Raw genomic sequence first — 26,570 nt, 5'->3', positions numbered from 1 at the left:
GGACGGCGTGATTCAGCGGTAAACCTTCCGGTGTTCTCTTTACTGTTGAGGACAGAAAGCCAGAAGAATGGGGTGTAGGTCTGTCTGGGGTCCTCGGGGATCCCTGTTCTCACCAGGATGGAGAATCGCATGTCAAGTTCAGCTGTGTCTCCGATCCCAGCAGCAGCCCATACAGGACGTCTCTGACCTCATTTAAAGTCTGCGCTACCTTAACTCGAGACTCGCTGGGCTGTAAGCAAGTTCCATTCCAGGCACTCGAAATGGATTGTCCGTTGTTGCAACTCCCAAGAAAAATACAGTGAACCTAACAGCATCCCGTAATCTTCCAAAGCGCTACCGGGTTTTTTCCTCACCCTGCCCCTTTCAAAGCCCATTTTCCCACCCACTTCCTAGGCTTTGGCTCTTGGGATCCTCTAGAGCACTGGTTCTCAACTTTCCTAATGCTAATTAGATTCCTTATGTTTGGTGGCCCCCAACCGTAAAATCATTTCCGTTGCTATTTCATAACTGTAATTTTGCTGTTAGGAATCCTAATGTAAGTATCTGTGCTTTCCGACGGCCTAAGGCCCCTGTGAACAGGTACTTCGGGCCCCTGAGGAGCCCGGACCACACCAGGCAAGTTAAGAGTCACAACTCTGGAGGAACTCAGGCTCCAAGTCCAACCAACGCTGACCAACAGAGCGCGAAGGAGGAGCCAGCGACACGACCCGAGTGCTTCGTCATGAAGGGCGTAGGGGCGTGCTTTTATGACGCAAAGGAGGCGGGGCAGAGGCCAACGCCGGAGACTGGGACAGCCTGACCGAGGGGCGGAGGGAGTAGCGGGAGCCCCTTTCCACGCCTTAGGATTCTCCATCTTGAGGAAGAGGGGAGTACGCGTTCTCAAATCTCCTTAAGGAAAGAGCTATTACACGGGAGCCTTCTTTTCAAAGCCACGCACGATTGAAAAGCAGTTATACATGCCATATCTTACTGACCGTCGGCTCTCTATCTTCATGATTGTGAAAACCTTCACACTTCCTCCCCTGTGTCCCCCTTCATTGGTGCACGTGGTAGCGCCCCGACTACGCGCAGGCGCAGAGCGCTCGGGGCGGTGCCGCTGAGGGGCGGGTGACGCAGCGGCCGTGCTGCCATTTTAAGTTGTTTGTTCTTGTTTCTTTCCCTCAAACGCGACTCAGCCCCGGACCCGGGAGGTTCCCGAGGCAGGCGCCGCTTCTGCAGCCACTCCGGTGCGGGGGGAAACGAGTCTGTGGCCCCGCGGACGCTCGCCCTCCTCCGCGTCGGCTTTTTTGACCCCCACTCCTCGGGGCTCTCTCGGACTATTTTCCTGACCCGGACTGTTGGGCGAAGTAGGCCTCGGGAGCCGACGCTTGACCTGAGACAACTTTGCCGTGCTCTCTCCGCGGACAGGCCGTAGCGCAGGGCTCCCCTCCCTCCCCCGGCCCTCCCTCCCGCACGCTCGCTCTCCTCCTTCCTCGCCGTCCCCCCCCCGCGCCGCCGCGTCCTTCCCTCTGTCCTCGCCCGGGGCGCCGAGCCCGACTATGGGGCCCAGGTGGGGGCTGAGCGGCGGCAGCAGTGCGCGCGGCCCGGCCACAGAGCGCAGCGCAGCGGGCATGGAGGGGCTCCGTCGGCCCGTCGTGTTCTCTTGACATGGCTCCCGCCCGTGCCACGAGCAGCGCCCCCGCCGCCGCCGCCGCCTCCTCCTCCGCAGCCGCCGCTCCGCCCGCAGGCTGCGGCTAGACGGCCCTCCGACGGTCGGCCTACGAGTCCCGCTCTCCTCTCCGCGGGGACCCCGCCCCTGCCACCTCGATCCCGGCCTCTGCCCCCTTGGGAAGCCACCCAGCCGCCCCCATTCGGGAAACATGGGCTGTTGAACGGGAAAAGCGAATCCACAACCCCGGGAACTTCATTCCTTTTTTTTTTTTTCTTTTTTCTTAATTTTTTTTTTTCGGGTTGGGAGGGTGGGCTTCCTTTTTAAGAAGTAATTCTTATTAACACGATTATTTTCTTCTTTTCCCTCCCAACTGATCCCTTCCCACTTAACTCTCTTTCCGCCTTCTCTACCCGGGCGGGAATTGTTTCCACGGTGAAATGAGTGAGAACCCGAGTGATCCAGTGTCTCCCGTGGTGCGAGTGAGTCGCTGCCGCTGAAGGCGAGGGGTGGGGGTGGGAACTGGGGGTCGAAGGCAGGTGATCCCCGGGCCCGGCCTGGGACGTGGGAGAACCCGCCACCTTTGCCTCAGCCATGCTCACACGAAGATAATCGAACCCCCCACCATCCCGAACCTGAACGGGGTCAAATTTATACAGAGGGCTCCCCGGGGCATGTAGAACCCACCTCAGGGCTGAGGGTGCTTAGATTCCGGGCATTAATCAGGGCTAATCACAGAGCCGGAGTAACTATTAATATCGTTTAATAGATCCCCCCTTTCCCTTTGCCATCATGGTTCTCCTTGGCAGCAGCGTTCGCAGCCGCCTGAGGGTGAAAACGTGGGTGATGGGGAAGTTGGTAATGACTCCGCTGTTTTTTCTCATGGCTCCTTTGGGCAACAGCTGTCCGCCCCCGGTATACACTGTAGTTGATTGCAGGGAAACCCTGTACCTCTCCCCTTTCTCTGCTGATTTTGCACTTTTCTCTTTGCTCACCACCAAGTGTAATCAATAGCAAAGCACTGACAGTACATAGCAGTAGTGAAATCTGAAATAACTAAGAATTAATCAGGTACTACAGCCATGGATTTGGCTGGGTAAAATCCAACTGGGGATTTCAGTTTCATTCACCTACCCTGTTTTGGTGGTTTTCAGTTTTTTCTTTTTTGTTTTTGTTTTTTTTTTTTTCCCTATATTTGGGAAGCAACATCACAATTTTCCCTTTTTCCTTAATCCCTTTAAAAAGGGGGAAATCCGGATGGATTGGACTGGTGTCAGCTGTGTTTTATTGCACACCTAAATCCTGATGATAGGTTTTTCATTTTCCCCTCAAAGCATTTTATTTTGGCAGTTTAGCCAAATGTGTTTTTCAGAAAGTTAGTTCGAAGTTTTTTCTCCTCTTTCTTTCCTTCCTCGCCTTCCCCTTCCCCATCTCTTCCCCCCAAACATTATTGTCCAAACATGACTGGACAGCAACTTTTGTTTCTTGACCCTGTGGTATGACAGTCTGCTAATATTGCCAGAAGGTGCAGTTTGGGGGGTTACAGTTGTGATTTTAGCTATTCAATCATATTAGCAGGAAAAAAAAATGACTTGTTTCTGTTGTACTTGAGTCTTAAAGAAAAGTGCCCATAGTTTAGTGACAATTTCCAAAGGCTTTAGTACCACCTGTATTTCAAAATGGGGGACCCAAACTCCCGGAAGAAACAAGCTCTGAACAGACTACGTGCTCAGCTTAGAAAGAAAAAAGAATCTCTAGCTGACCAGTTTGACTTCAAGATGTATATTGCCTTTGTGTTCAAGGAGAAGGTAATTTAAGTTTTTAACAATTAGCACAGTGATTTTTGTAAGTGCATATTTGTTTTGTGAATATTAGGTTTAAGAGTATATGGAGAAAGACTACTTTGGACTTTGCTTTTTTGCCCTTAGGGGTGATTCTGTGAATTGAATCCTTGCAGAAAATGGAGGGCTTTTCTATATTAATTGACTTTGAAATATTTAGTTCAGAATTCAGCTTTAGTTGATATGGGACTGAATAACTGTAAAACTTTAATGTGGAACAAAAGAGGGAACTTTGTAAAGTTAGAAGTGGGATGTCATAAGTGTTCTATCAGGATCAAATGTTATATGGTAAATTTAGCTTGTTCAGTTTTTAATGGTTTCATTTATGATATAGTTAATGAAACAATCCATTTAAATGGAAAATTTTTGTCTAGAATTGCTACTTTTTTTAAATTAAAAATGACCTAAGAGGACTTTGTGTGTGAGAGAGACAGATCCAGTTTCACAGTTAACTATCAGATGAGAATGTCTGAAAGCCAATTTTTTTTTTCTTTTTTTTTTTTTGCAATTCAAAATGGGCATTCATCATCAACAGCTTTTGACATAAGATTGGGTTATGAATAAAGGAAGTGCAACTTTGACTGTGGTCTGCTTGTAGTCAGAAATCTTAGTGTGATACCTGTTTAGTATTTTGGAGTTTCCACGGTTATTACCCCAATCTTAAGTATTTTTGTATTTAAGAAACTTAAGCTGTTAAGAGTTGCAGAGTGATTCCAGAGTATTTTGTGTTAAAGTATTCTGAGGATGAATCATTTTCACATTTTTCTGTTTTTTTTTTTTTTTGTGTGTGTGTGTGTGTGCTTGTTTTTTAACATGTTGATGCCAAATTTGATAAGATTAGTTGAAGGTATTGCTGTGTAGGTGCTCTGAATACAAGCTCTTAAATGTCGAGAGACTAGGTAGATCTTTGTACATAATTCATAGGATGCCCCAAAGGCCACCATATAGTGTTATTACATATGCTTTGTGTATGCAGTTTTATAAGTTAGATTGGTAATGAGCACTTGATTTTAACTAATTTGGAAACACAATTTACTGTACATTTCCCCCTTTTAAACATTGATAATTGTAGTCAGATAATATTCAAAAAAGGCAATTAAACTTGATACCATTTTCAGGGATAAAATAGTTAATTTGTTTGAATACTTTGTGTTTTAAACTAGTGTTTTCATTTAGTTGCCTGTAAAACCAGTTAAGTGAATTTATATCAGCACTGTATATATCACTGAATTTTTTTTCTTTTAGAAGAAAAAGTCAGCACTTTTTGAAGTGTCTGAGGTTATACCAGTCATGACAAATAATTATGAAGAAAATATTCTGAAAGGTGTGCGAGATTCCAGCTATTCCTTGGAAAGTTCTATAGAGCTTCTACAGAAGGATGTGGTACAGCTCCATGCTCCTCGATACCAGTCTATGAGAAGGGTAAGATCTGGAAGTCTTGACTTTGGAAATAAGTTTGTGTGAATTAAAGTTTCCAGTTTCCCCCTGAAAGTGGGTAGCCATCTTTGTGCTTAGAGACATCAGCTGTGTAGTGAATGTAATTTTTTAATTTGCTTCCAGTAAAAGCATGGGCCACTTTGCTTAGATGGAATAATGATGTTTGTGATTGCTGTGAATAATATACTATTTGTTGGATTTCTCTTTTTGAGGGGAGAACTAACATCATGCTCCCTTGTAATGAGAAATTTGTTAAAATATATTACTTCCAACCATCAAAACTGCATTACATTGATGTTAATCTGGTGTGTAACCTAAAATTAGTTAAAGCAGAGGAAGCCTGGTCTGGAAGAAGTACTTTGGCCTTGGGAAACAAATATGTTGAATATGATGCTGGGAACAAGAATGCAGAAAAGTAGCTGTCTAATAATAGCACATTAAACTATTTTATGTAATTAGAGTGGTTCCTAGAAATTTGGGGACATTTTTGCCAAATACATTGGTTGGTTTTGAAAGGTGGAAATAAAGGCTTGGGCATTAATAACATTGGCTTTGTAGCGGCCTTTTACACTGAGACAATGATTCTATAGTCAAACCCTGTACTTGTACCTTCTGTCATACCACTTTGCTCCTTTAAAACTTAAAAAAAAAATCCTTTGTTATGGTTTTTTTTTTTTCCTAGGATGTGATTGGCTGTACTCAGGAGATGGATTTCATTCTTTGGCCTCGGAATGATATTGAGAAAATTGTTTGTCTCCTGTTTTCTAGGTGGAAGGAATCTGATGAACCTTTTAGGCCTGTTCAGGTATTTTATTCTAAATAAAGTAGTGAGCACTTTAGAGACAACATCTGTAGTAGGGTTTAACTTGAAAATTGTTGGGAATATGCTTCCAATAGTTATTTCATAAATCTTTCCTGCCTTTTTAAATATATCCTTTGAGAAGGACAGAATTTATAGAATCTCTTAATACCTTTGGTTTTTAATTGACTTGTATTAACTAACATCTTGCAGAATTTTTTTCTCCCTCTGACAAAGTCTCATGTTGCCTAGACTGACCTCAAATTGCCTGTGTACCCAGGATGACCTTGAACATCCTGATCCCCCTGGTTCCATGCTTTGTTTATGTAGCTGGATATAGAACCCAGGCTTCATGCATCCATGTATCTGAGGTACCCAGTCTACAGAGCTACAACTCCAATCTTCTTGGCTGATTTATAACTGCCATTTTGGGCAGTGGTGGTAGATCTCTGTGAGTTCAAAGCCAGCCTGGTCTACAGATAAAGTTCCAGGAAACACAGAAAAACCCTGTCTCAAAAAACCAAAGGGGGAGGCCATTTATCTATGCATTGTTCCTAGTTTTGTTCATAGTGCATTTTAAACACAAGAAAGAAGAACGAAATCCACTAAAACGCCAGTTAAGATTAGTTGTAGATCTAATGGATATAGATAAATATCAGTGTTTCATATACATTTAGCTTTCTATATCCATATCCCCATTTTTTTAAATTAGAAAAATAATGATGTATCTGACCCTATTTTAATTAATCATGAGAACTAAAGTTTGGATAGCTATGATATGAAAATTGCCATAACAAAAATTTTCTTACCCATTAGGATTTTGTCTTTCTGTTGCTTTTGTATGTGATACAGGCTATTGAGTACCCTGCCCAGTGGTAATAAAATTTAAGTAGCTTAAATAAATTACTATTTTTCTAGATGGATGTTAGAGTAAGTTCTTAAAAAAAATCCATAGATTAAGTATTGGTAAAATAATAATTATTTTTAATAGCTAATACCTAACAGACATGGATATGCTAGTGCAGCAATTCTCAGCCTGTGGGTTATGACACCCACAGGTCACATATAAGATATCCTGCATGTCAGATATTTACATTACAATTCATTATAGTAGCAAAATCACAGTTGGGTCACCACAACATGAGGAACTGTATTAAAGGGGTTGAATTATTAGCAAAGTTGAGAGCCACTGTGCTAGAAAATGGTACTTGGTTCAAGTACTATTATTTGAAATCATGTCTAAAGGTTATTAAAAGCCAGTGTATCAGTCTTTCTTTTCCTAAATATTTTATATACACATTTAACCTAAATACTATTGATAACTAGGTATGTGTGAACCTCCTTTGCAGAAAAAGAAATGAGACAGTTAAAAGAGAGGAATGCCAGGGAATCCAATGATTTCTTCTGGCCTCCAAGGGAACCAGGCATATACATGGTACATGGACATACATGTAGGCAAAACAGCCATATACAAAAGACAAAGTGAAAGTAAGGTCAAAGTAAACAAAGCTTATACTCATGACTCACTGCCTACTATGAAAAGTTCCTTGAACTAATTATAGGTTCCTTGAACATTCATGATTAATTATGATATACATGTAATAACTTTGCTAATTTTATAAGCTCACCTGCAGTAAAATAAGCTAGTAATGTGACTAATTTTATTCCCTTAAGTAATTTAAAACAGGCATCTGTATGTTACATATCTTGTGGGGATTGGCTCCAAAACTTCTGCCTATGTTCACTGTATGTGAGGCAGCATAGTATTTGCATATAAATTTCTGTATACTGTGGATCATCTCTAGCTTGCTTATAACACTTGATGAAGAGCCACATAAATAGTGTTACACATACTGTTTTGGAAATAATGAGGGGTGGGGAGTCCAGTACTAACAGGGTTTTATTTTTCTCACATATTTTCAGTCTGGGATATTGAAGATAAATAGTTGGTTTGTTCTGTATCCTGAATGAATGAGGCCATGGAGCTGCTGACTTTACCAGCTGTGGCCCACTCCTTCCTTGGAAATAGTCTTAGTAAACTAACTCTACTTCTCTCATTAAAAAAAAGTAGGGGGACTAGAGAAATGGCTCAGCCCTTAAGAGCACTGGGTGTTCTTCTAGGGGACCCAGGTTCAATTCCCAGCACCTACATGGCAGTTCACAGCTGGCTGTAACTCATTCCAGTGGATCTGACACCTTCACACAGACATATTTAATACACCAATGCATGGAAAATAAAAGTTATTTTTAAAAATGTAGGAATTGAGAACGCTTAAATATAAATGCAAAAGAAAAATTTTTAACTCAGACTAAAACCCAAAAATTTGAAGCTTCTATATCTGAGTACATATATAGTGGTATTTAGTAAGAAGTAATGGCTATTAATGTGTCTTTATCATGCTTAGTACGGTGAGGTGCTTGGAGGAACTAGAGTATTTTTATTACTTAAGAGAATTACTTTATATCTTCTTTATGCCAGTTTTGTTTGTTGTGGAACATTCCTTCCCCAAGAAGAAATTCAGTAGGATATCATTAAAAGGCTATGGAACTATATGGTGAATCTCAGACTGCTTTTTGTTTCTATTACTGTCTGTTTGTATTGGATTTTTTTGTTTGCTTGGGTTTTTGTTTTTTTTTGGTTGAGAACAGGGTCTTACTATGTAAACGTGACTCACCTGGAACTCAGAAATCTGCATGCTTTTGCCTCCTGAATTGGTGATGGGGTTAAAGGTGTTCTACCACACTGGCCCTGATTGCTAGATTTACACCAAAAGCTCTTGAGAGTTGCAGTCATGGCTTAATGGACAGAGTACTCACCATGTACTCTAAGCCTAGGCTCATCTCTAGTGTCACCTAGAGAAAGGGAGAGATGAATAATAGTATGATTCAAAGAGCCCTGCCTTTACGAGGCACTGGATTCTTTACTCAGTACCCTAGTGCAGGGGTGGAGATGTTAATACAATTGATAGTAAAACCTAAATAGCAGCCACTCATGATTTTACAGGCTAATATTGCCTATAGTTCTTAGTAGCAGAAATTGCTCAAAGACAATGAACTATAACAATTTATAATTCTGAATTATCTAAAAGATGTTAAAGGTTTCTTGAATTCTGTTTTAAGCCTGGTCTTTTTGCCCTATATTTGCTCCCATAGACATGTGGAAGGATAAAGTTGACTTCTGTAATAGTAACTTTGTTTTTGTCTTCTATAACAATTTGTTTTTTCAGAAAGCCCATTTGTAGAAGTGGTCCTATGTTGCACATTGAGGGCTTTGCATTTCATTAGGTGCATTAAGTTTGCATTTCCTCATTAACTGTCCCGTGCAGTGGGTTAGAGCCTTAACATATGTCAAGGGAGCTGAAGTTTCAAAAAGCATTTAAAAAAAAAAAAATCACAAAATTATGTTGGAGTGTTATTAGTAGAAATTTTTATAATGAAGGACATGTCCTGTCTTTCAAGAGATCAAGCTGGATGCGATTTGGGCATTTGAAATGGGACTGATGTTAACTGAAGTGAGAGAGAAGGGTGTGTGTGTTGTTTTGAGACAGATTAATTCTCTTCTGCCTCAGTCTCATGACTGCTAGGATTATGGGCATGGTGCTACTTAATATGTCTGGCAAGGACATTTATTTTAGTTTGATTTTCTTTAAATAAACTGAGTTTTATGTTGTACATAATTTAAATTAAATACCCATGTGTGTCTCTTGTTTCCATATTGGTCAGCACAAACATTCATGTGGGATCAGGGTAGTGCGATGTAACTACATAAAATGTTTGTATTTTGTAATTAGGCCAAATTTGAATTTCATCACGGTGACTATGAGAAACAGTTTCTGCATGTACTGAGCCGCAAGGACAAGACAGGAATTGTTGTCAACAATCCTAACCAGTCAGTGTTTCTCTTCATTGACAGACAGCATTTGCAGGTAAGGAATTTTGGGGGAACAAATTTGAAATTAAGAAATCTGTCTTAAGACCCTCCAGAGAAGTTCCCAGACTTTGTGCCTTATGAGCACTTACTGCAGAGCAAGCTTTCCAAGTTCTTGTTCACTTCTAGCTGATCAAAATATGTATTTTAAATAAAAGTACTTGCATGTGGGAGGAGAGAGGTACAAGTGTGCAGGTATGTATGTCTACATGTGGGTGTGGCTCCTCAGTCAGTGTCCAAGCCCTGGTGGTTCTTCTGGATCTGCCTCATGAGAACTATGCATACCACTCAGATCCTTCTGCACTTCACTGACTAACCTATCTTCTGAGGGGCTAGCAGACCTTTTAAATGTGAATCTTAAAAAAAATATATAAGAACTATTTCTCACTTGAGCAGCCATCCAGGTATTCATAAAAAAAAGTTTCAATAGGCATTCCGCAGTACAAATTCAGGCTGAAAAATGGGAGGGCTATCTAGGGCTGTTACTTGTCAACAAGCAAGAAATACCTAAGATAGAGAACTCAGACATCTAAAGAGGCTATGTGCCACAAATCTTGGGCACAGGTCTCCCCTAGGGTGAGTAGATGTCCTGAGTAGATCTTGGCTTCAGAGAATGTGTTTCTGCCTGGTGTTAAATTGCACAAAGCATTCGCATAAAGTTATTGTGACTTGGGTTTTGTGACATTTTAAATCTTTACTGTTTTTGAGACATGGTCTCTGTACATAAGCCTTCAAGTAACTCAGAGATCTGCCTGACTCTTGACTCCTGAGTGTTAGGCCCCACCATACCAGCCTCATGTTTTGTTATGTTTTAAATGAAACTCAGTCTAGCATGTTTAAGTCCTGTGATTCAGATAATGGTACTGAAAACATATTTCGAATCCTGTTCAACCTCTCAGTATCTACTGTATAGAAAAGATTGCATTAACAAGTTAATGCATTCTCAAAGTCTTAAAGGGTTTGAAATCTTGATTTCAAAACGGAGTTTCAGTGCTATCATCAAGAATAGAGTTGGGGGGGGAATAAAGCAGCTTTAAGTAAATTTGGGAATAAATCAAGTTAAAAAACACCAAGTTGGTTATTTAGAAACAGATCTGCACACTTCCAATTTGAGAGCAGACAGGAAACCTAGATCTTGATTCCCTGTTGTGTATTCTTTGTTGGAACTGGTTCCAGGGCTGGAGGTCAGGGCACAGGACAGTTCTAGTGACTTCCCTAGTATTTTTATCTTAAATATGCATAAATTCTCTGCATTTATTTCAAACATCTCTTATTTCCTCTCATATCCTGCCTGGATAGGAAACCACATATCTCTTGCTTTGGATGCTTTATTAGTGTGCCATAGGCCTTAAATTGTGAGGGGCTGACAATTTTTAAAACTATTAAAATTATTAAAAATTCACTTTCTTCTAGACTCCAAAAAACAAAGCCACCATCTTCAAGTTATGCAGCATCTGCCTTTACCTGCCACAGGAACAGCTCACCCACTGGGCAGTTGGCACCATAGAGGATCACCTCCGTCCTTATATGCCAGAGTAAATAAGAGCATTGACCAGCAAAATGGAGAAGACCAGAGAATGCAGCAGCGATTTTCTTTTCTTATTTTCTTACCACTTTCCTTTCAGAGTTTAAAGAAAATGGACTCATGCACAGAACACTATGCATTTTGAAACTTGTTCATCCTGGATTTATTTTAATCATTTGTATCACAGAACTTTAAAAAAAAAAAATTAGATGTCTTCTGCACGGACTGTGTGAAGGAAGATGCTTTGCAGGTTGCTGCACTGCATCAGCATCTTACTAAAATGTGAAGGAAGGACTATTGTACACTGAAATGCTTAATGTATCTGAAAGCACAGGTGATGCTCAGTGTTGTGGTCTTCATGTTTGTGCTGGTTTTTGCCTCTGACATCTGTCATCAGTATTGAGGGTGAGAGTGAATGTAACAGGTATAAATAACACAAAAAGTTAATAGCTTTGCTATAATCACCGTTGTTCCAGAGCACTGTCAGATTCATTCTAATGGCCAGAATGGTTGTTTAAAAAAAAAATTACAACCATGGGAAAGAAATCTTAATGAAAAAAGCATCTCATTGAGGTATTTCTGCCTCATGTGCACTGGGCCATGTTTATTTTCTTGGTACTCATTAGTACATGTATTTTTTCCCAGATCTCTTTCCCCGAGTTGCTGTTATAGAGTACTCTGCTGTGTGCAGATGCATTTATACACATTAAAGCAGATCTGGAGTCTGGCGTGGCTAAATGCAGCTATAAAACAGGAACATTCATAGCTGCAAAACCATCATAAGTAGAGGACTTTTTTTGGTTTTGTTTTGTTTTTGGTGTTAGAAAATTTAATTACAAATAAAAAAATCCAGTGAATTTTGCAGAAATACTGGTTTCTACACCATCCTGAAGAAGTTGAGTGTTTGGAATAGAAAAAAAAATATTAAAAGTGGGGATCTTACATTGTAAAATTAACCAGAGTGTCAAGAGTTCTGAAAGCAGAACTCAATTGTGCAATGAACATACAGAAAGACTACTGTATAGCTTTTTTATTTTTACTTTTTTGTTTTTTGGTTTTTTTTTTTCTTTTAAATGAAGAAAAGCTTTGCTTAAGGGTTGCATACTTTTATTGGAGTAAATGGGAATGATCCTACTCCATTGGAGTAAAAACTAGTGCTTACTGGTTTCCATTTGTATTTAGCTTCTGGTTGGAATTTGGAAAAAAAAATGAAACCTAAATAAAATAGGTGAAAGCTTCCTGACTATTCAGGTGAATATACAAAATTTGCAGTGATAACTTTTTTATCCCACATCTTTGGTCACTTAAGGTTTGTTTATTCAGAAAAAAAGAACTGGCAGTTGTGACTTGAACAAGAACTTAAGACAGACACATAGTCAACTTCAATAATCCCCTGCCCTTTGCTTTGTTTCACAGAAAAGGGGGAAAAAAACATTCTTAATGTAAAAGGGCATTTATAATCTCTGATTAGTTAAAAGGTAGAATCAGTTTGATAGAACATTTTGAAAGTTTCTTTTTGTTGTTTTTCCTGACAGTGCTTTTCCGTAGCTTTGGAGCCTGTCTTGGAACTCCATCTGTAGATCTGGCTGGTCTCTAACTCACAGAGATCTGTGGGCTGAGTAAGGGAGTCCACAAATCCTGAATGAAAGAATTATCAAATACTTATTTGGGGGCAACACTCAACAATTTAAAGGTAGGAGCAGGATGCTGCTATCAGTACTACCACCAAGAGAGTTAAGCTTGCTCCCAGTCTACTACTAGCACAACAGATATCCACCTGTGTGCATCTTGAGCGCCACTGCTGGGTTTTGAAGGTTCTGTGAGGCCAGGCATTGTTCTACAGCTATCTTTAACAGTGGAAGTAGACATACAGGTTGAGAAATTTGCCCAAGCTCATAAGTAGAAGATATAAGTCACCAGAGGCCAGTGGCTTTTTAAAAACTACTGTTACATTGTGTTCAACATGATTAGGGAGTTCAGAAGCCATATTTATCCAACCAGTTCATTTTTGCACTGGTACTTATGGCCCTGGTACAAGTACAGGATTTGGTGGTGGTGGAAGGGTGTTCCCGGCTAAAATATGGTATCATTACCAAGCCTTGAACATGACAGTGTACCATCCATGTTCTAGTTAACTGTCTCAAAAAATTCAGTTTGTCTATGGTTAGCTTGACTTTGTACCCTTCAGGTTAATATCCCGAAGCACATGCCATCTGCTCCTTAAAGCTAACTTTGGTTTCTGTACTATGTACTTTACTGCTAGTGACTGATGGCAAACAATATGAAAATGTCCTCTTTTCCTCCCTTGAGTTACAATGAATCTTAGTGCCCAACCAAGCCAATCTTCAGAAAGTTTTTCAACCTTTGTGTATAGAGGTTTTGCCCTGCATGCATGTCTGTCATGTACATGCAAAGCCTGTGGAGGTCAGTGTTGGGAATCAAACTCAGGTCCTCTGGAAGAGCAGCCAGTACAATTGTGCTATCTCCAGCCCCAACCAATCATGGTTGCAAAACATTTTTCAAATTACTCTCAACATGTTTCAGTATTAGCCCTGCCCGCCTTCCACAATATGCAAGACTCAGGTTTTGGGCCCTTTTATAGATAAATCAAGCTGAGTCCCAGCCTCTAGCTCTGGAACCATTTCTTTACCTGTCCTTTTAGTCGGAAGGGATAGAAACCAAGATCTAGGTTTCTTATTTGTCCATGGCTGAGGAGTCCAGAGGTTTGGTATCTAATATTGACAACTTTTGACCTCAAATATTTCAAGTCTACTGACAGCCACTTTCCCTGTCTTTCCACTCTATAATGAAATCAAGAGTCCTTTTTATTTGTTTTCATGACAGGGTTTCTCGGTATCAGCTCTGGCTGTCTTGGAACTCGCGTTGTTGACCAGGCTGGCCTCAAACTCACAGAGATCTGCCTGCCGAGTGCTGGGATTAAAGGTGTGCACCACCGTGCCTGACCTTAATCCTCTAATTTTTGAAACCTTTCAGAAATCCACTATATTATGGAAAAATAAGGGTTGGGGAAAACAGGCTGATGTTTATTCAGGGAGAAATAACAACAGAGACAGATGACTGCCAGCAGGTTCCCATCCCAAGGATGCCTCCAGATGCTGTCTCCAAGCAGGAAGCAGGAGAGAGCCTCCCCAGACTTGTTCTCCCAGGTCACATTGGCACCTGTCCCCATCACCCCAACGGGTGAGGTCAGTGCAACAGGTGCAGGCAGAGTGAATATCTCACTACAATTCCCTTTTAGTCTAAAGGAAAGATTTATGCTTGATACAAAACTATATACAAAGTATCAAGTGTGCTCTAAGAAAAGGAAAATTAAGAACATACAAACTTAAGACCTACATCACTAATTTGCTAACTTTTGAATACAATAGGCTGGGAGATTCAGAGGGACTCCTATGTCCCTACTGTACTAAAGATGCAAAGTCAGCAGGGATAGGTATTTAGTTTTTCCCTCTTCAAATTTTTAGGCTGTGTATCAGGTTCTTTAGTTTCCCAGTATGATGTGGCTTTCCATTTTGAAGTTTATTATGTCTCATAAAGGAAATGGAAATGTATGGTGTAAACTGACTTGCAAGTCATTTCTAAGGTTTATATGCTATCCAGCCTGTAGTACTGACTGATATCAACTCATCTTTCTCTTTTAATACTAGTCTTCAGTTTTAGAGTAATCTTAAAGTCTAGCTTCTTTGCTTTTCTTCTTACAAAAACAGTGAACTAAAACTAGCCAGGCAAGGTGGAACATACCTATAATCCCAGCATTCAGGAGGCTGAGGCAGAAGATTTAAGAGTATTCTAGGTGCCAAAAAACCAGACTCTCATACACCAAAACATTGAGCCAAGAACTCCTTCATCAATTATCCTGCACCTGACTTAAAACAAGATACTTCAAAAGAAAGACATCCCCACTGGACTTGGTGGCACACACTTAATCATAGCACCAGGGAGGTAAGGAAAGGTGGATCTCTAAGAATAAGGGCAGCCTGGTCTACACAGTTCCAGGATAGCCCTGGGAAAGAGAAAAAAAAAAAAAAAAAAAAAAAAAAAAGGCAGCCACAACCTTCATACATTTTGGGTTCTTTATTTTCCCAGAAGAAAATACTTCCTTAGTTACTTCTGGTTTTAATATTTCAGAAAGTTGTTTACAAATTATACTCTTAATTGTTGTTGGGCTTCTTCCGGTCACCCTGTTGTTCCCTCAGTTCCCCAGGTGTTTTGTGTGTCTGCCTTGTGCTATTAATTTTCCTGTGGCCTTGTTGGTCAGATCCACTGAGGCAAATGCAAGTGTTTTTCCTTGCTTCAGAATATGTGCTGTGATCACTATTTCTTCTCCTATTTTAGCAGGTGACATGTACCTTGAAAGAAAACATTAAATTATAGTTAGTCATTAAGTAACTGATGAAAGATACTACTATTACCAAGCTTTTGGTATCAGTTTCAACCAGCTGGTCTGAATGTTGAACTGACAACGTATATAGTTGTCCATCTGTATCCATGAGGATTATTGTAGAAAGACCTGTCCACACCAAACCCATAAATGCTCAGGTCCCTTACATAAAGAAAACATACAAGTCAAGATCCACTTCACAAGCAATTATAGTTTTTAAAAATTATTACGTTTGCATTCATTTTGTGTGTGCTTGCACACATGATGGTGTTTGAGTGAAGGTCAGCAGAAAACTTGGTGTCAGTCTTCTCATTCTACTATGTGAGTTCCAGGAACCAACTGGAAACCATCAGGTTTGGTAGGAAGTACTCTTACCATCTGGCTGGCCCCATTAGTTGTATTTGATGCTGTCCAGATGCCATCTTTAATTATGTGTATACCTCTATGTGGATTGTGGATATGAGTGTCCATGGAGGTGACAAGTGTCAGGTCTCTCTGAGCTGGAGTTACAGGCAGTCTGCTTTGATGTTGTGGATGCTGGGAACCAAACTCAGGTCCTCTACAAGACTGTTAATGCTCTTAACCACTGAGTCACCTCTCCACTTCTTTTTTCCATTTAACACAGAGTCCTCATGGAAAATTAGTCATCAATCTGGTTTAATCATTATGGGTCATTAGCATAAAGTCTCTTTTCTGTCCATCTTCTACATTTTGTCCTGTGATTTGATTACTGAACTCTTAATTTGTTCTCAGGCTTTATAGAACCTTCAGTGTTTTGAAGCTGGGTCTTGCTTTGTAGCCTAGGCTGACCTTGAACTGAAAATCCTCTTGCCTCAACCTCCCAAGTGTTAGGATTAAAGACATGAGCCAACCTGCCTAGCTTTAGAACTCAAGTTTTCCACTGGAAAGTGGCCATTGGAAAAGTGGCTTCTACAGACATTTCCACAATGGTTGAGGTCTAGGCCACACACTGCTCCCTGGTCCTGTCATTTCAGCAGAAGTCATAGGAGAGATTCGGAATCCCTTCCTGGTACGTGTTCACCTTGTTGCAAGATTTTGGTAATATTTAGGGAATGGTCAACGACTTTCCTCCAAATGTCATTCACACTTTTCTTTGGGGGGAGGTGGAAACGGGGAACACAGGGTTTCATATAGCTGAGACTGGCTCTGAACTCTTCTGATCCTCCAGTCTTTATCAAGTGTTGGGATTACACTTTAATGTTTTGGGTTTTGGGGTTGTTTGTTAAAACGGTTTCACTAAATAGTCCAGGCTGGCTTGGAACTCACTAAATAGACCAACCAGACTGTTTAGGACTCACAGAGGTTTCTTGGCTCTCCAAATTCTGGGATTAAAGGTGTGTCCCACTACACCTGGCAAAAGTGATACCTTTTTTTTGTTTCTTAAGATTTCTGTGTAGCCTTGGCTATCCTGGAACTCACTTTGTAGGCAGGGCTGGCCTTGAACTCAAGAGATCTTCCTGCCTTTGCTGGGATCAAAGGAATGCAACACCATGCCCAGTTTACAAGTGATACTTTTAAGGACTGTATGAAAGTTACCAATTATGGATTGAAGATATTTGAAAAAAGGCACTTATGTCTGCCAGCTGTATAGATTTTTGTCATTATCCCCTAAACAATATAGTGTAAGTTATTTGAGACGATTGTCAGTTTTTAAAAAAATCACTGGGATGGTATGTACATACGTACGTTATGTTCATGTCAACACTGACTCCAGGTGCCCCTCTTTCTGTGCACATCAGAGCCACGGTTGATATGCTATCTATTAAGGTTGCTGTCAAGCCTCCATGGAGCGTACCGAGCTTGTTAGTATGCTGTTCTTCCACTTTCATTTCACAAACCACTTTTTCAGGAGCAGCAGAGACAAGTGTCACCTAAATAGTAAGCAAATATATACAAAAAAAAAAAAAAAAAAAAAACATTAATTTCATGGTATTTGAATAGTTCAAATACATCAGCACAGCAAAAACTACCTTGAAGCTGGAAGCAAAGAGCCACACACCTGTAATTCCAGCATTAATGCCCTCTGTCAGGCACAAAGGGAGGAGGACTTGCATTAAGTACCTGCCAGGGTTATATTAATGAGACCTTAAAAGATACGTATTTTATTTTAAATTATGCATATATATGTGTAAGTATACGCACATGGCATGCAAATTCTGAGCCCATAATAGGATGTAAGGTGTTCTGGAGATGGAGCAACAGACAGTTGTAAGCTAACCTTAGTGCTAAGAACCAAACCCAGGTCCTCTGCAAGATTAGTATGTGGTTTTAACCACAGCGCCATCTCTCTATCCCCCACAGTGAGATTTTTGTCCTTAATTAAAAATGTGTGTGTGTCTTTTGCCTGCATGTATGTCTAGCTCCAAAATCTTGTTTTTAAAAAGTCATTTGAAGAAACAGAATCTGCCTAAAATGGTGTCCTCAGAAATCCAGTTAACTTGCCAGTTAATGGTAGAAATTAACCTTTGTACAATTTATTTTCTAGCTTAACCTAGAAACTCGATTCCCAGAGTAAAGCCTGACAGGAGTGCATCCCCAGATTCCTGCCTGCTGCACTGGAGCTTTGAACATGGATGGGTTCCTGGTCTTAACAAAGTCGCCTAGCACTCAGTTGGGATCAGCATGCCAGGGCTGCAAATGAGAAAGAAGGGGGAGGGAACAGGGAGCGAGAGAGAGAGAGAGAGAGAGAGAGAGAGAGAGAGAGAGAGAGAGAGAGAGAGAGAGGAGAGAGAGAGAGAGAGAGAGAGAGAGAGAGAATGTTCAGGGGAAAAAAATGTTTGTTTGCTACTCCTTATCTTGCAGAGTTCACGGATCATTGGGCTTTGAGATGGCTCAGCAGTTAAGAGTACTTGATGCTCTCGCAGAGGACCCCAGTTTCATTCCTAGCACCCATGCAGCAGCTCATAACCACCTGCAACTCCAGTTCAAGAAGATTCTTTTGGCCTCTACAGGCAGCTGCAGGGAAACCACATATAAAATAAAATATAAATCTTAAAGAATTCAGAGTGCTGTGTGTACAAGAATCTCCTTATATTTTTTTAATATTTAAATTTACTTTATTTTTGTGACCAAGCATCTTGTGCATCATGAGTGTGCCTGGTGCCCACTCAAGTAAGAGAAGGCTGGATCCCCTGCAATCGGGTCATGGATGGCTGTGGATCATCATGTGGGGCTGGGAACTGAACCCTGTCCTCTCCAAGAACAACAATCTAAGCCATCCCTCCAGCCCCCCTAGCATCTTCTTGAATATTTGTTTTGAGACAAGTCTTTATTATGTAGCCCTGGTTGGCTTTGAACTCACTGTCTACTCTTGCCTCCTAAATAATAGGATCACAGATCTGCATTAACAGGTTTCTCTTTGGACCTTTTTAATGAACGAACCAACCAACCAACCAATCCCCACAATCTCATATTCTAATCACCAATATAAAGGTTTAAATTGGGCGTTTTCTAGTTTTTATGTAAGTAGTTTCCTACACGAATTAATGAATAGTGCAAAGCAGCTTAAAAAAAGAGGATTGGAGCCTGGTGGTTGTGGCGCATGCCTTTAATCCCAGCACTCAGGAAGCAGAGGCAGGCATATCTCTGTGCGTTCAAAGCCATCTTTGTCTATAGAATTCCAGGACAGCCAGAGCTGTTACACAGAGAAACCCTGTCTTGAAAAACCAAACCAAAAAAAAAAAAAAAAAGGGAAGCAAGTGGCAAGTGTTCCTTTTGAGGCCTTTCCATGGTGGTGGCATGGTTTGTCTCCATCATCACCACCACTAGACTTTATCCCCTGTGGTAGAATATTATTTTAAGGTGAGTGACTTATGTTATGTTCACAGTGTTAACTGTGTAGCTGTGATTCTTGGCCTGTTTAAAACAACTGATGGTCTAATAAAGAGCTGAAAGGCCAATAACGAGACATGAGCAAGGATAGATGGGGCTGGCAGGCAGAGAGGATAAAAAGAAGAAGAAATGAGGAGGGAGGAGAGCAAGAGAACAAGGAGAGGAGGATGTCAGGGGTCAGCCATCCAGCTACACATCAATCCATGAAGATTTACAGAAGAGAAAAGCGCAGAGGCAAAAGGTAGACAGGATAATTTATAAGAAAAGCTGGCCAGAAACAAGACAAGCTAAGGCTGGGCATTCATAAGTAATAATACTCTGCGCATGATTTATTTGGGAGCTGGGTGGTGGGCCCCCGAAAAAGACAAAAAAGTAAAAACATCAAAAATAGCCCCCTCCTCTTCTTTCCTCATATCACAGAATTTCTGCAAGCAGGTCATACACTGTGAACACTCCTCACATTAAAATCTTTCACTACTGAGACTTTTGGTTTTCCATAAAAATCTTGCAGTGACCTCTAACTTCTTTCTGATCTTCCCATAAAATCGGGATGTAGAGGTCTTTAGACTTCTTCCTGAGTCACAATTACAGCTTTTACAAGTTTTTATTCTACAGAAGGCCACAAAGGGGGACAAACAGAAATAATATAAGCCACCTCCAACAATGCTGTGTTTTAAACATCAAGTAAATCAGAAGAACAAAAACAAAATAAATGCCAGTTGCCTGTTTATAGTTATAAATGGTTCAGCCACAAGATGTCCTCACAAACCAATAGAATATAGTAGAGAGGCCCAGACTGTAACCCAGCCTTATTTTGTGTGCTAAGCAAGTATTCTATCACTGAACCACACTCAGCATGAGTCTTTAAATGGAGGATTGGCAGGGCAAAAGGAATGAGCTCTTTTTGTTTGAAGAGTATGTCTCAATCTAGTAGTCAGAGCTGAGGGTAACCTTAAACTCCTGATCCTCTTGTCTACCACCAATGTGCCACCACCCCCAACCACACTAATGTGCTGATATATTATTTATGATTTATTAAAGCTGCCTGAAGATTCAGAAAGCAAAGTCAGCCTCAAGCTGTAGAGATCAGGCACTGGTGATACACACCTTTAATCTCAGCAGCCAGAAGCTAGGAGATGGTGGTACACACCTTTAATCCCAGGACTCAGGATTAAGAGGTAGATAGATCTCTGTGAGTTCAAGGCCACCCAAATCTACATAAGAGTGAATCAGCCTAAAAGAGAAACAGTTCACACAAAGATCTCAGCACCTGGGATCACATGCCTTTAATCCCAGCACTAGAGGGGCATAAAGATAGGAGCAAGGTCTTCTGGTAATCAGTATTAGACATTCATTCTCCAGCCACACTGAGGAGAGAAAAACTTTGAAGTCTCAGGATTCTCCAGCCACATTGCGGACAGGCTTCAGTCTTAGGTTTGGGAGAGCTCGTGGATCAGCCATTTCAGTCTGAGGCAGAGGAAGAGCTAGTGCCCAGCTGCTTTGCTTTTCTGATCTTCAGCTTGAAGCTTAAAACCCATTATCAATCTCTAGGTCTTTTATTGTTCATGTTACACACGAGTGAGATTTAAACAAAGCCTGCTTTGAGAGATCTCTGTCTGAAGTCAGGGTATGGAAACTAGCAGTGGAGGGATTACTGGAGACAGAGAAAGTAGGCTTGCCTCCCTTATTACTATGTGGCTCAGGTTGCCTTCAAACTCAAGATCACCTCCTTCAGCCTCCTGAGCATGAGAACACAGGTAGCTGCCACCATGACTAGACTGACACAGATTTCTTAAAATAGATACTTTTAAAGTAATGTAAGCCATTATGTACTTATTTTTCTATATCTCACTTTCAAAGCCATGTTTTCATATTGAGGGATTAGGAAAGGCTTAAAGTAAAATGATACCTAAAGTTCTTATAAAGGTCAGGCAGGAAAGCTAGAGAGCCAGTAGTTCTCAGTAGTTCTCAGAGGTCCACTGTTTTCAAAACTGCATTTACCCATTTGTGTGTATGCATGTACCAGAGTGCCTGTGGACATTGAGGACAACTTGCAGGTTGGGCTGTCTTTCCACTACAAGTGTTGCTGAGCCACCTTTCAGCTCAGAAGTTTAGTCCTTAAAAGTTCCCTTTGATTCTGGAACTTTGGTTAAGGTTTTCTACTAGAGAACTTAGCTTTGCTTATTTTAAGGCAGGGGTTGGCTTTTGTTTATTTATTTAGAGACAGGATTTTACTATGTAGTCCAATCCTCCTGCCTCAGCTTGTAGCCCAAGTCTATCCCATTCCCAAGTCAAAATGACTGCAGTAGGTTGGCATGAACTCAGCCACCTCTGACACATTGGACTCCTTGGTTTATCAGAAACACTGCTTTAGCTGGGCTTGGTTGTAAACACCGTTAATCTCAGGAGGCAGAGGTAGGTAGACCTGGGAGTTCATAGCCAGCCTAAGCTACACAGTAAGAACTCAGTCTCACAAAAGAAAAATAAACTGTCTTATACATTTGCACAGGCATATGCAGTCCTCTGTTCCTTTCTCTGTGGCCTTCAACGTTTGTCTCTTGCCAGCATCTTCTACATTCTCATGGATTATGTACATGGGACTCACACTGTCACATCATTTCTGACCCCTCCCCCATCTAACTGCAAATGTTATCTAGCCATGTTCTGAGTCACAAGTACAGCCATTTTTCCCCATTTACTTTCCCAGTGAACTGCCTAATAACATCAATGCTTGATTCACTGACTTAAAAAAAAAAAAAATCACTAAATATTTGGGGTGTGGTAACTCACCTATAACCCTGGCATTTGGAGGTGAGGCAGGAGGATCAAGAGTGCAAGGTCATCCTCAGCTACACAGCAAGTTCAAGGCCAGGAGGCCAGGCTCTATGAGACCCTGTCTCACAAAAATTCAAGTAAAGGCTGGAAAGATGGCTCAGCTGTTAAGAATGTATATTGTTCTTCCAGAAAACAAGAGTTCAGTTCCCAGTACCCACATCAAGTGGCTCACAACTGCCTGTAACTCCAGCTCCAGGGGATCCAATGCCCTCTTCTGCCCTGCATGGGCATCTGCACATACAAGTACATACTCATACACTGACACGCTAATCCACATAATGACAAAATAAAATGCTTTTAAAACCTAAATAAAGCATTGCCTGCCTTAAAAAGTCTCCAGTGTTAGCTGGGTTGTGGTGGCGCATGCCTTTAATCCCAGCATTTGGGAGGCAGAGGCAGCCTGGTCTACAGAGTGAGTTCCAGGACAGCCAGGACTACACAGAGAAACTCTGTCTGGTAAACAAAGCAGTCTCTAGTATCACATCAGATAACCAGAGAGGTAAACTTTTTGCATAAAATACTAAGATGGTCCGGAGTCACATACCATTTAACAAATAATTTGATATAAGGATTATTTATTTGTTGTTACTTATGTGTGCACTTTACCCCTGTGTTACACCTCCAGTCCTTAGATAATAATTGTTAACCAGAGATTTAGAGAAAAGCTGCATTCTCTTATACAACAACATATGACATGTCTCAAGGTGAACAAGCAATTCCAAGTTCAGGGCAAGGACACAGTATAAATTTAGAAAGGACAAGGTAGTGATTTAACTAATGCGGATACAAGACAAAGTATTTAATTAGCAGCATAGTCAAGATTCCTCAACCTTAGTCCAGTTGCCATGTGGACCGGGTAATTCTTTGTCATGGTACAAAGTATAGAGCACACAGGACATCCCCCCACCAGTTGTGTACTGTAGGTTATTGATTAGAACCCCTAGTCTCTACCCTTAGATGCCAGAACATCTGCCTTCTATTCTATGGTAAAAATGTCTCTAAAGTAAAAGTGTCTTCCACACATGACAGAGTCCATATACTCATTAACTCAGTAGCTGTGGTTACCAAAATAAGACCTTTATAGAATCAAGTTGGTTAGCATTCCAGCATGGAGAAAAGTGGCTCATGAGTCCCTATACCAGCTGAAGAGTTATGGGTAGTTGACTGCTTGGGGGGTGAGGAAGAGCTGGCTTTCTTTAAGGATGGCACCTGGTAGGTCAGCTACACTCCAGGACATGGTCCCACAACTGTAGTATATGGAGAGCAAAAACTGATTCAATGGATTATTTAAAAAAGAAAAAACTGGGTGTGGTGCTGCACACTTTCAATCACAGCACTCAGAAGACAGAGGCAGGAGGGTCTTTGATGAGTTCAATGCCAGCCTGCTCCAGAACAGCCACGACTAGAGATACCTTGTTTCAAAGCCAAAAACAAAGGTGGGGGGGCATCAAGTTGGGAGACAGCAGCTAGTAGATCTGGGAGGACTTAGGGGAAGAACTAGGGAATGAATAAGATAAAAATACATTGTATTTATGAAGTTCTCAAAGAATAATTCAATATACAAAAAAAAAAAAAAGTTCTCAGAAAACATACTGCTTTGTAGGACAAAATAGTGCCCAATTCTAGAATTGAAAAGGCCACCTAAAATCTATGAATTATTATAATTGTGTCCTTGGATAGGTCTGGCAACCAAAGGAGACAGCCAGAGGAGGCTGGTGAAAATACCCAAGCCTCAGGCAGCAACCTAGGAGAGGCACTTCGGGCCCTTTAGAGGGTTCCCACCTTCCTTGTAGAGCCTTGAGAGCTGTAAGCACTTAACTGTCATTTATTGAAAAAAAAGGTCATGTATCGTAGTACTCTTCATTTTTCAAATGTCCCTATAAAGAGGATATTTAAATAAAGTATACTATTTCTACAGGATGGGATAAGCTTAAAAGAAGAGCCTAGGAATTCTGTTCTGCAGCTGGCCAGAAGCTCTTTTGCAGGCTCTCTAGTATGAATGCATTGTGAAGCTCAGGTTCACTCACCAAGATGTGGTCCTGTGCCTGAGCTCTACTAACGTGGAATGCAGCCTGTGTGCCCTTGTAACTGGATTTCCAAAGCTGCCTAACAATTTGAGAATTTATAATGAAAACAAAATTGAAAGATTTCCTTTAGGAAGCAATCAAAACTTGCAAGGCTGGAGGGAGGACACTTTTTGTTAGCTGGGCTGTTTGCAAGTATAGAGCTTCAGAGATGCAGCAATACTGAGTTCCCACTCACTCTGGGGTGGGCTTTTCAGTGATGTGGTTATCTTTTCAACATCTGTACTCTAATACTCTCACTGGTTCCCTATGTTAGCAGGGTGGTACCCTGGCCGGATGTCTGTTCATTTCTCTCCAGGGAAAGGCACATGATAGGAAAACATGTACCACATGAACATAAAGTGTTCATGTTTTTGTAGTTCAGGTTGGCTTTGAAGTAGGTATGAAGTTGAGGATGAACTTCTGTGTCTACCTCCTTCCTGAGTGTGGCTGGGATTACAGGTGTGTAATCTTTTATGAATCACTAATCAGAAATATATTGGTTGTGGCTGTTTAAACCACAAAAGTAATACCAGCACTCAAGAGACAGAGGCAAGGACGTCAATTCAAGGTCCAGACCAGCCGGGATGCTGTCTCAAAAACAAAACAAAGGAAACCGTAGAAACCACATTATATACATATACAAACCACTATACATAAATATATACTTTAGTCTTAGCTTCTCTGCCTAGATAAAACATAACCACTTATATGGTGTAAATCAAGTTACCAATCACACAATGACTGTTATTAACCTGTGTGGCTGAACAGCCACTTGCTGCTGTCTATAAATACTAAGCTCTTATGGTGTGGCCAGCCATACTGTAAATGTGAAATCTATGCTGATTTCTAAAGATTAAGTATCTAAAAAAATATATTATTTTTTTTCAAAGAAAGGTTAATTGTTTTTTTTTGGGGGGTGGAGTGGGATTTGGTTACATAACTAGCTTACAAACACCCCTGCATCAACCGCCCTTATGCTGAACTAAGGTATGAGAATTTTAACTAATTACTCAAAGGCAATCAAATCAATGGCAAAATTATTTCACACAATATAGTCAGATGTGGCGGCACATACTGTTAATCCAAGCACTCAAAGGCAGAGTCTACACATCAAGTTCAAGAACAACTAGGGCTATATAAAGAGACACTGTTTAAATAGAAAAAGAAAAACAAAACAAAACAAAACAAATTACAAAATAGTATAATACCCACAAGGGTGACAATGAAAACTTAAGGAGGAAATGGCTATTGATCCCCAGCAATGGAGGGCCTCCAACCTGCAAGCATGCTGTCAACTACATCCCAATTCTCACAACAGATTTTAAAAAATAACAATTCAAATTTCCTCTTAGAGCAATACATTCTTTTTGGATAATATTACCTTTCAAAAAGTCACTGTCAAATAATGTCTTTGGATTTTAAATATTTATTTGAAAATATTAAATACGTTTACCAAAGTGTTATCTCCTATTTTAGACAAAAGCCCTGACACTTTGTGCACATAAAGGAGGAAGATTTCAAATGCCTGTAGTTGACCAATATTATTTCATGTCCAAATACTTTCCAAATTTCCAAGCATTTTTTTCCTTAATTGGAAAAACAGACATTCATGCAATACAACATTTATCAACCTACGTTATAGAGTAAGAACCAGTCTCAAAACCAAGAAACACAACATAGGAACAAGCTGTCCGTGATTGACTTCGGTGCCTCAAACATACTTTGCTTTCATACCTTAAAACAAACAATTCCTATATACTAGTCCTGCCGTCTCCAGCGTCCCTTAAATGGTACACTGACTTTTTTCTTGGCTCACTCCAACAATCTGCTGGTGAAAAGACCAAACCTGTGACAGTCATGCTTATTTACGTTTAGATGAGAATCCACGCTCCCTGCGGCGTTTGAGAGGCCACTAAGGTGCGCTTACCAGAGCACTCCACCAAACAGAAATCTCTAACTCGGGTGTTTTATTAGGTTCGTCCCTTGACCAGAGGCTTCGCCTTACAATACCTTTTCCAAAACTCTATCAAAACCGGGAACTCTGAACAAGACCTTTATCATCTCCCGTACATTCTGTGTCATGCTGCTCATCGTGAACGCAACTCAAGATTCTGGGCTCTGCGGGAATAAACTCTGGGAAGAGACAGACGCTTGCCAAGTACAAGAACATGGAAGGTCAAATCTGCAAGCCCAGCCCGCTTCGCGGCGCGCGGCGGGTGAAGGGTCGCGCGCTCCCG

The 26,570-nt window shown here is 40.9% G+C and overlaps 2 protein-coding genes across 3 annotated transcripts; one reads left to right on the top strand and one right to left on the bottom strand.

Annotated features, from left to right (window-relative positions):
- Nucleotides 1-1,978: 1,978 nt before the first annotated feature.
- On the top strand, nucleotides 1,979-12,443 carry LOC127234097 (uncharacterized protein C6orf62 homolog). 2 transcript variants are annotated; one of them, XM_051200838.1, is made up of 5 exons: nucleotides 1,979-2,130; nucleotides 4,735-4,911; nucleotides 5,609-5,731; nucleotides 9,517-9,651; nucleotides 11,067-12,443. In XM_051200838.1, the coding sequence occupies exons 1-5, from the start codon at nucleotides 2,089-2,091 to the stop codon at nucleotides 11,190-11,192; spliced, it is 603 nt and encodes a 200-aa protein (XP_051056795.1). In that variant the 5' UTR covers nucleotides 1,979-2,088; the 3' UTR covers nucleotides 11,193-12,443. The 2 variants fall into 2 exon arrangements, with proteins under 2 accessions (XP_051056795.1, XP_051056788.1); XM_051200831.1 differs by lacking the exon at nucleotides 1,979-2,130 and adding an exon at nucleotides 2,148-3,456.
- A 2,815-nt stretch (nucleotides 12,444-15,258) lies between these two features.
- LOC127234090 (acyl-coenzyme A thioesterase 13) lies at nucleotides 15,259-26,570 on the bottom strand. Its single transcript, XM_051200819.1, has 3 exons — nucleotides 26,344-26,570; nucleotides 17,288-17,472; nucleotides 15,259-15,548 (listed from the first exon to the last, which is right to left on the bottom strand). The coding sequence occupies exons 1-3, from the start codon at nucleotides 26,422-26,424 to the stop codon at nucleotides 15,392-15,394; spliced, it is 423 nt and encodes a 140-aa protein (XP_051056776.1). The 5' UTR covers nucleotides 26,425-26,570; the 3' UTR covers nucleotides 15,259-15,391.

The sequence above is a fragment of the Phodopus roborovskii genome, unplaced genomic scaffold (genome assembly GCF_943737965.1).
Source record: "Phodopus roborovskii unplaced genomic scaffold, PHOROB, whole genome shotgun sequence".
Lineage (NCBI taxonomy): Eukaryota > Metazoa > Chordata > Mammalia > Rodentia > Cricetidae > Phodopus > Phodopus roborovskii.
Note: the sequence above shows the minus strand (reverse complement) of the source record. Positions and strands in the feature narration are given on the sequence as shown.

Bases quoted from the DNA above. Each gene is read 5' to 3' on its own strand.
- LOC127234097 (XM_051200831.1), top strand. From the start codon at position 3,328: ATGGGGGACCCAAACTCCCGGAAGAAACAAGCTCTGAACAGACTACGT. The intron at 4,912-5,608 runs GTAAGATCTGGA...TTTTTTTCCTAG, and splicing joins GATACCAGTCTATGAGAAGG to GATGTGATTGGCTGTACTCA. The intron at 5,732-9,516 runs GTATTTTATTCT...TTTTGTAATTAG, and splicing joins AACCTTTTAGGCCTGTTCAG to GCCAAATTTGAATTTCATCA.
- LOC127234090 (XM_051200819.1), bottom strand. From the start codon at position 26,424: ATGAGCAGCATGACACAGAATGTACGGGAGATGATAAAGGTCTTGTTC. The intron at 17,473-26,343 runs GTATTGTAAGGC...CTTACTATTTAG, and splicing joins TTGATAGAGTTTTGGAAAAG to GTGACACTTGTCTCTGCTGC. The intron at 15,549-17,287 runs GTACGTATGTAC...TTTTCTTTCAAG, and splicing joins AGTGTTGACATGAACATAAC to GTACATGTCACCTGCTAAAA.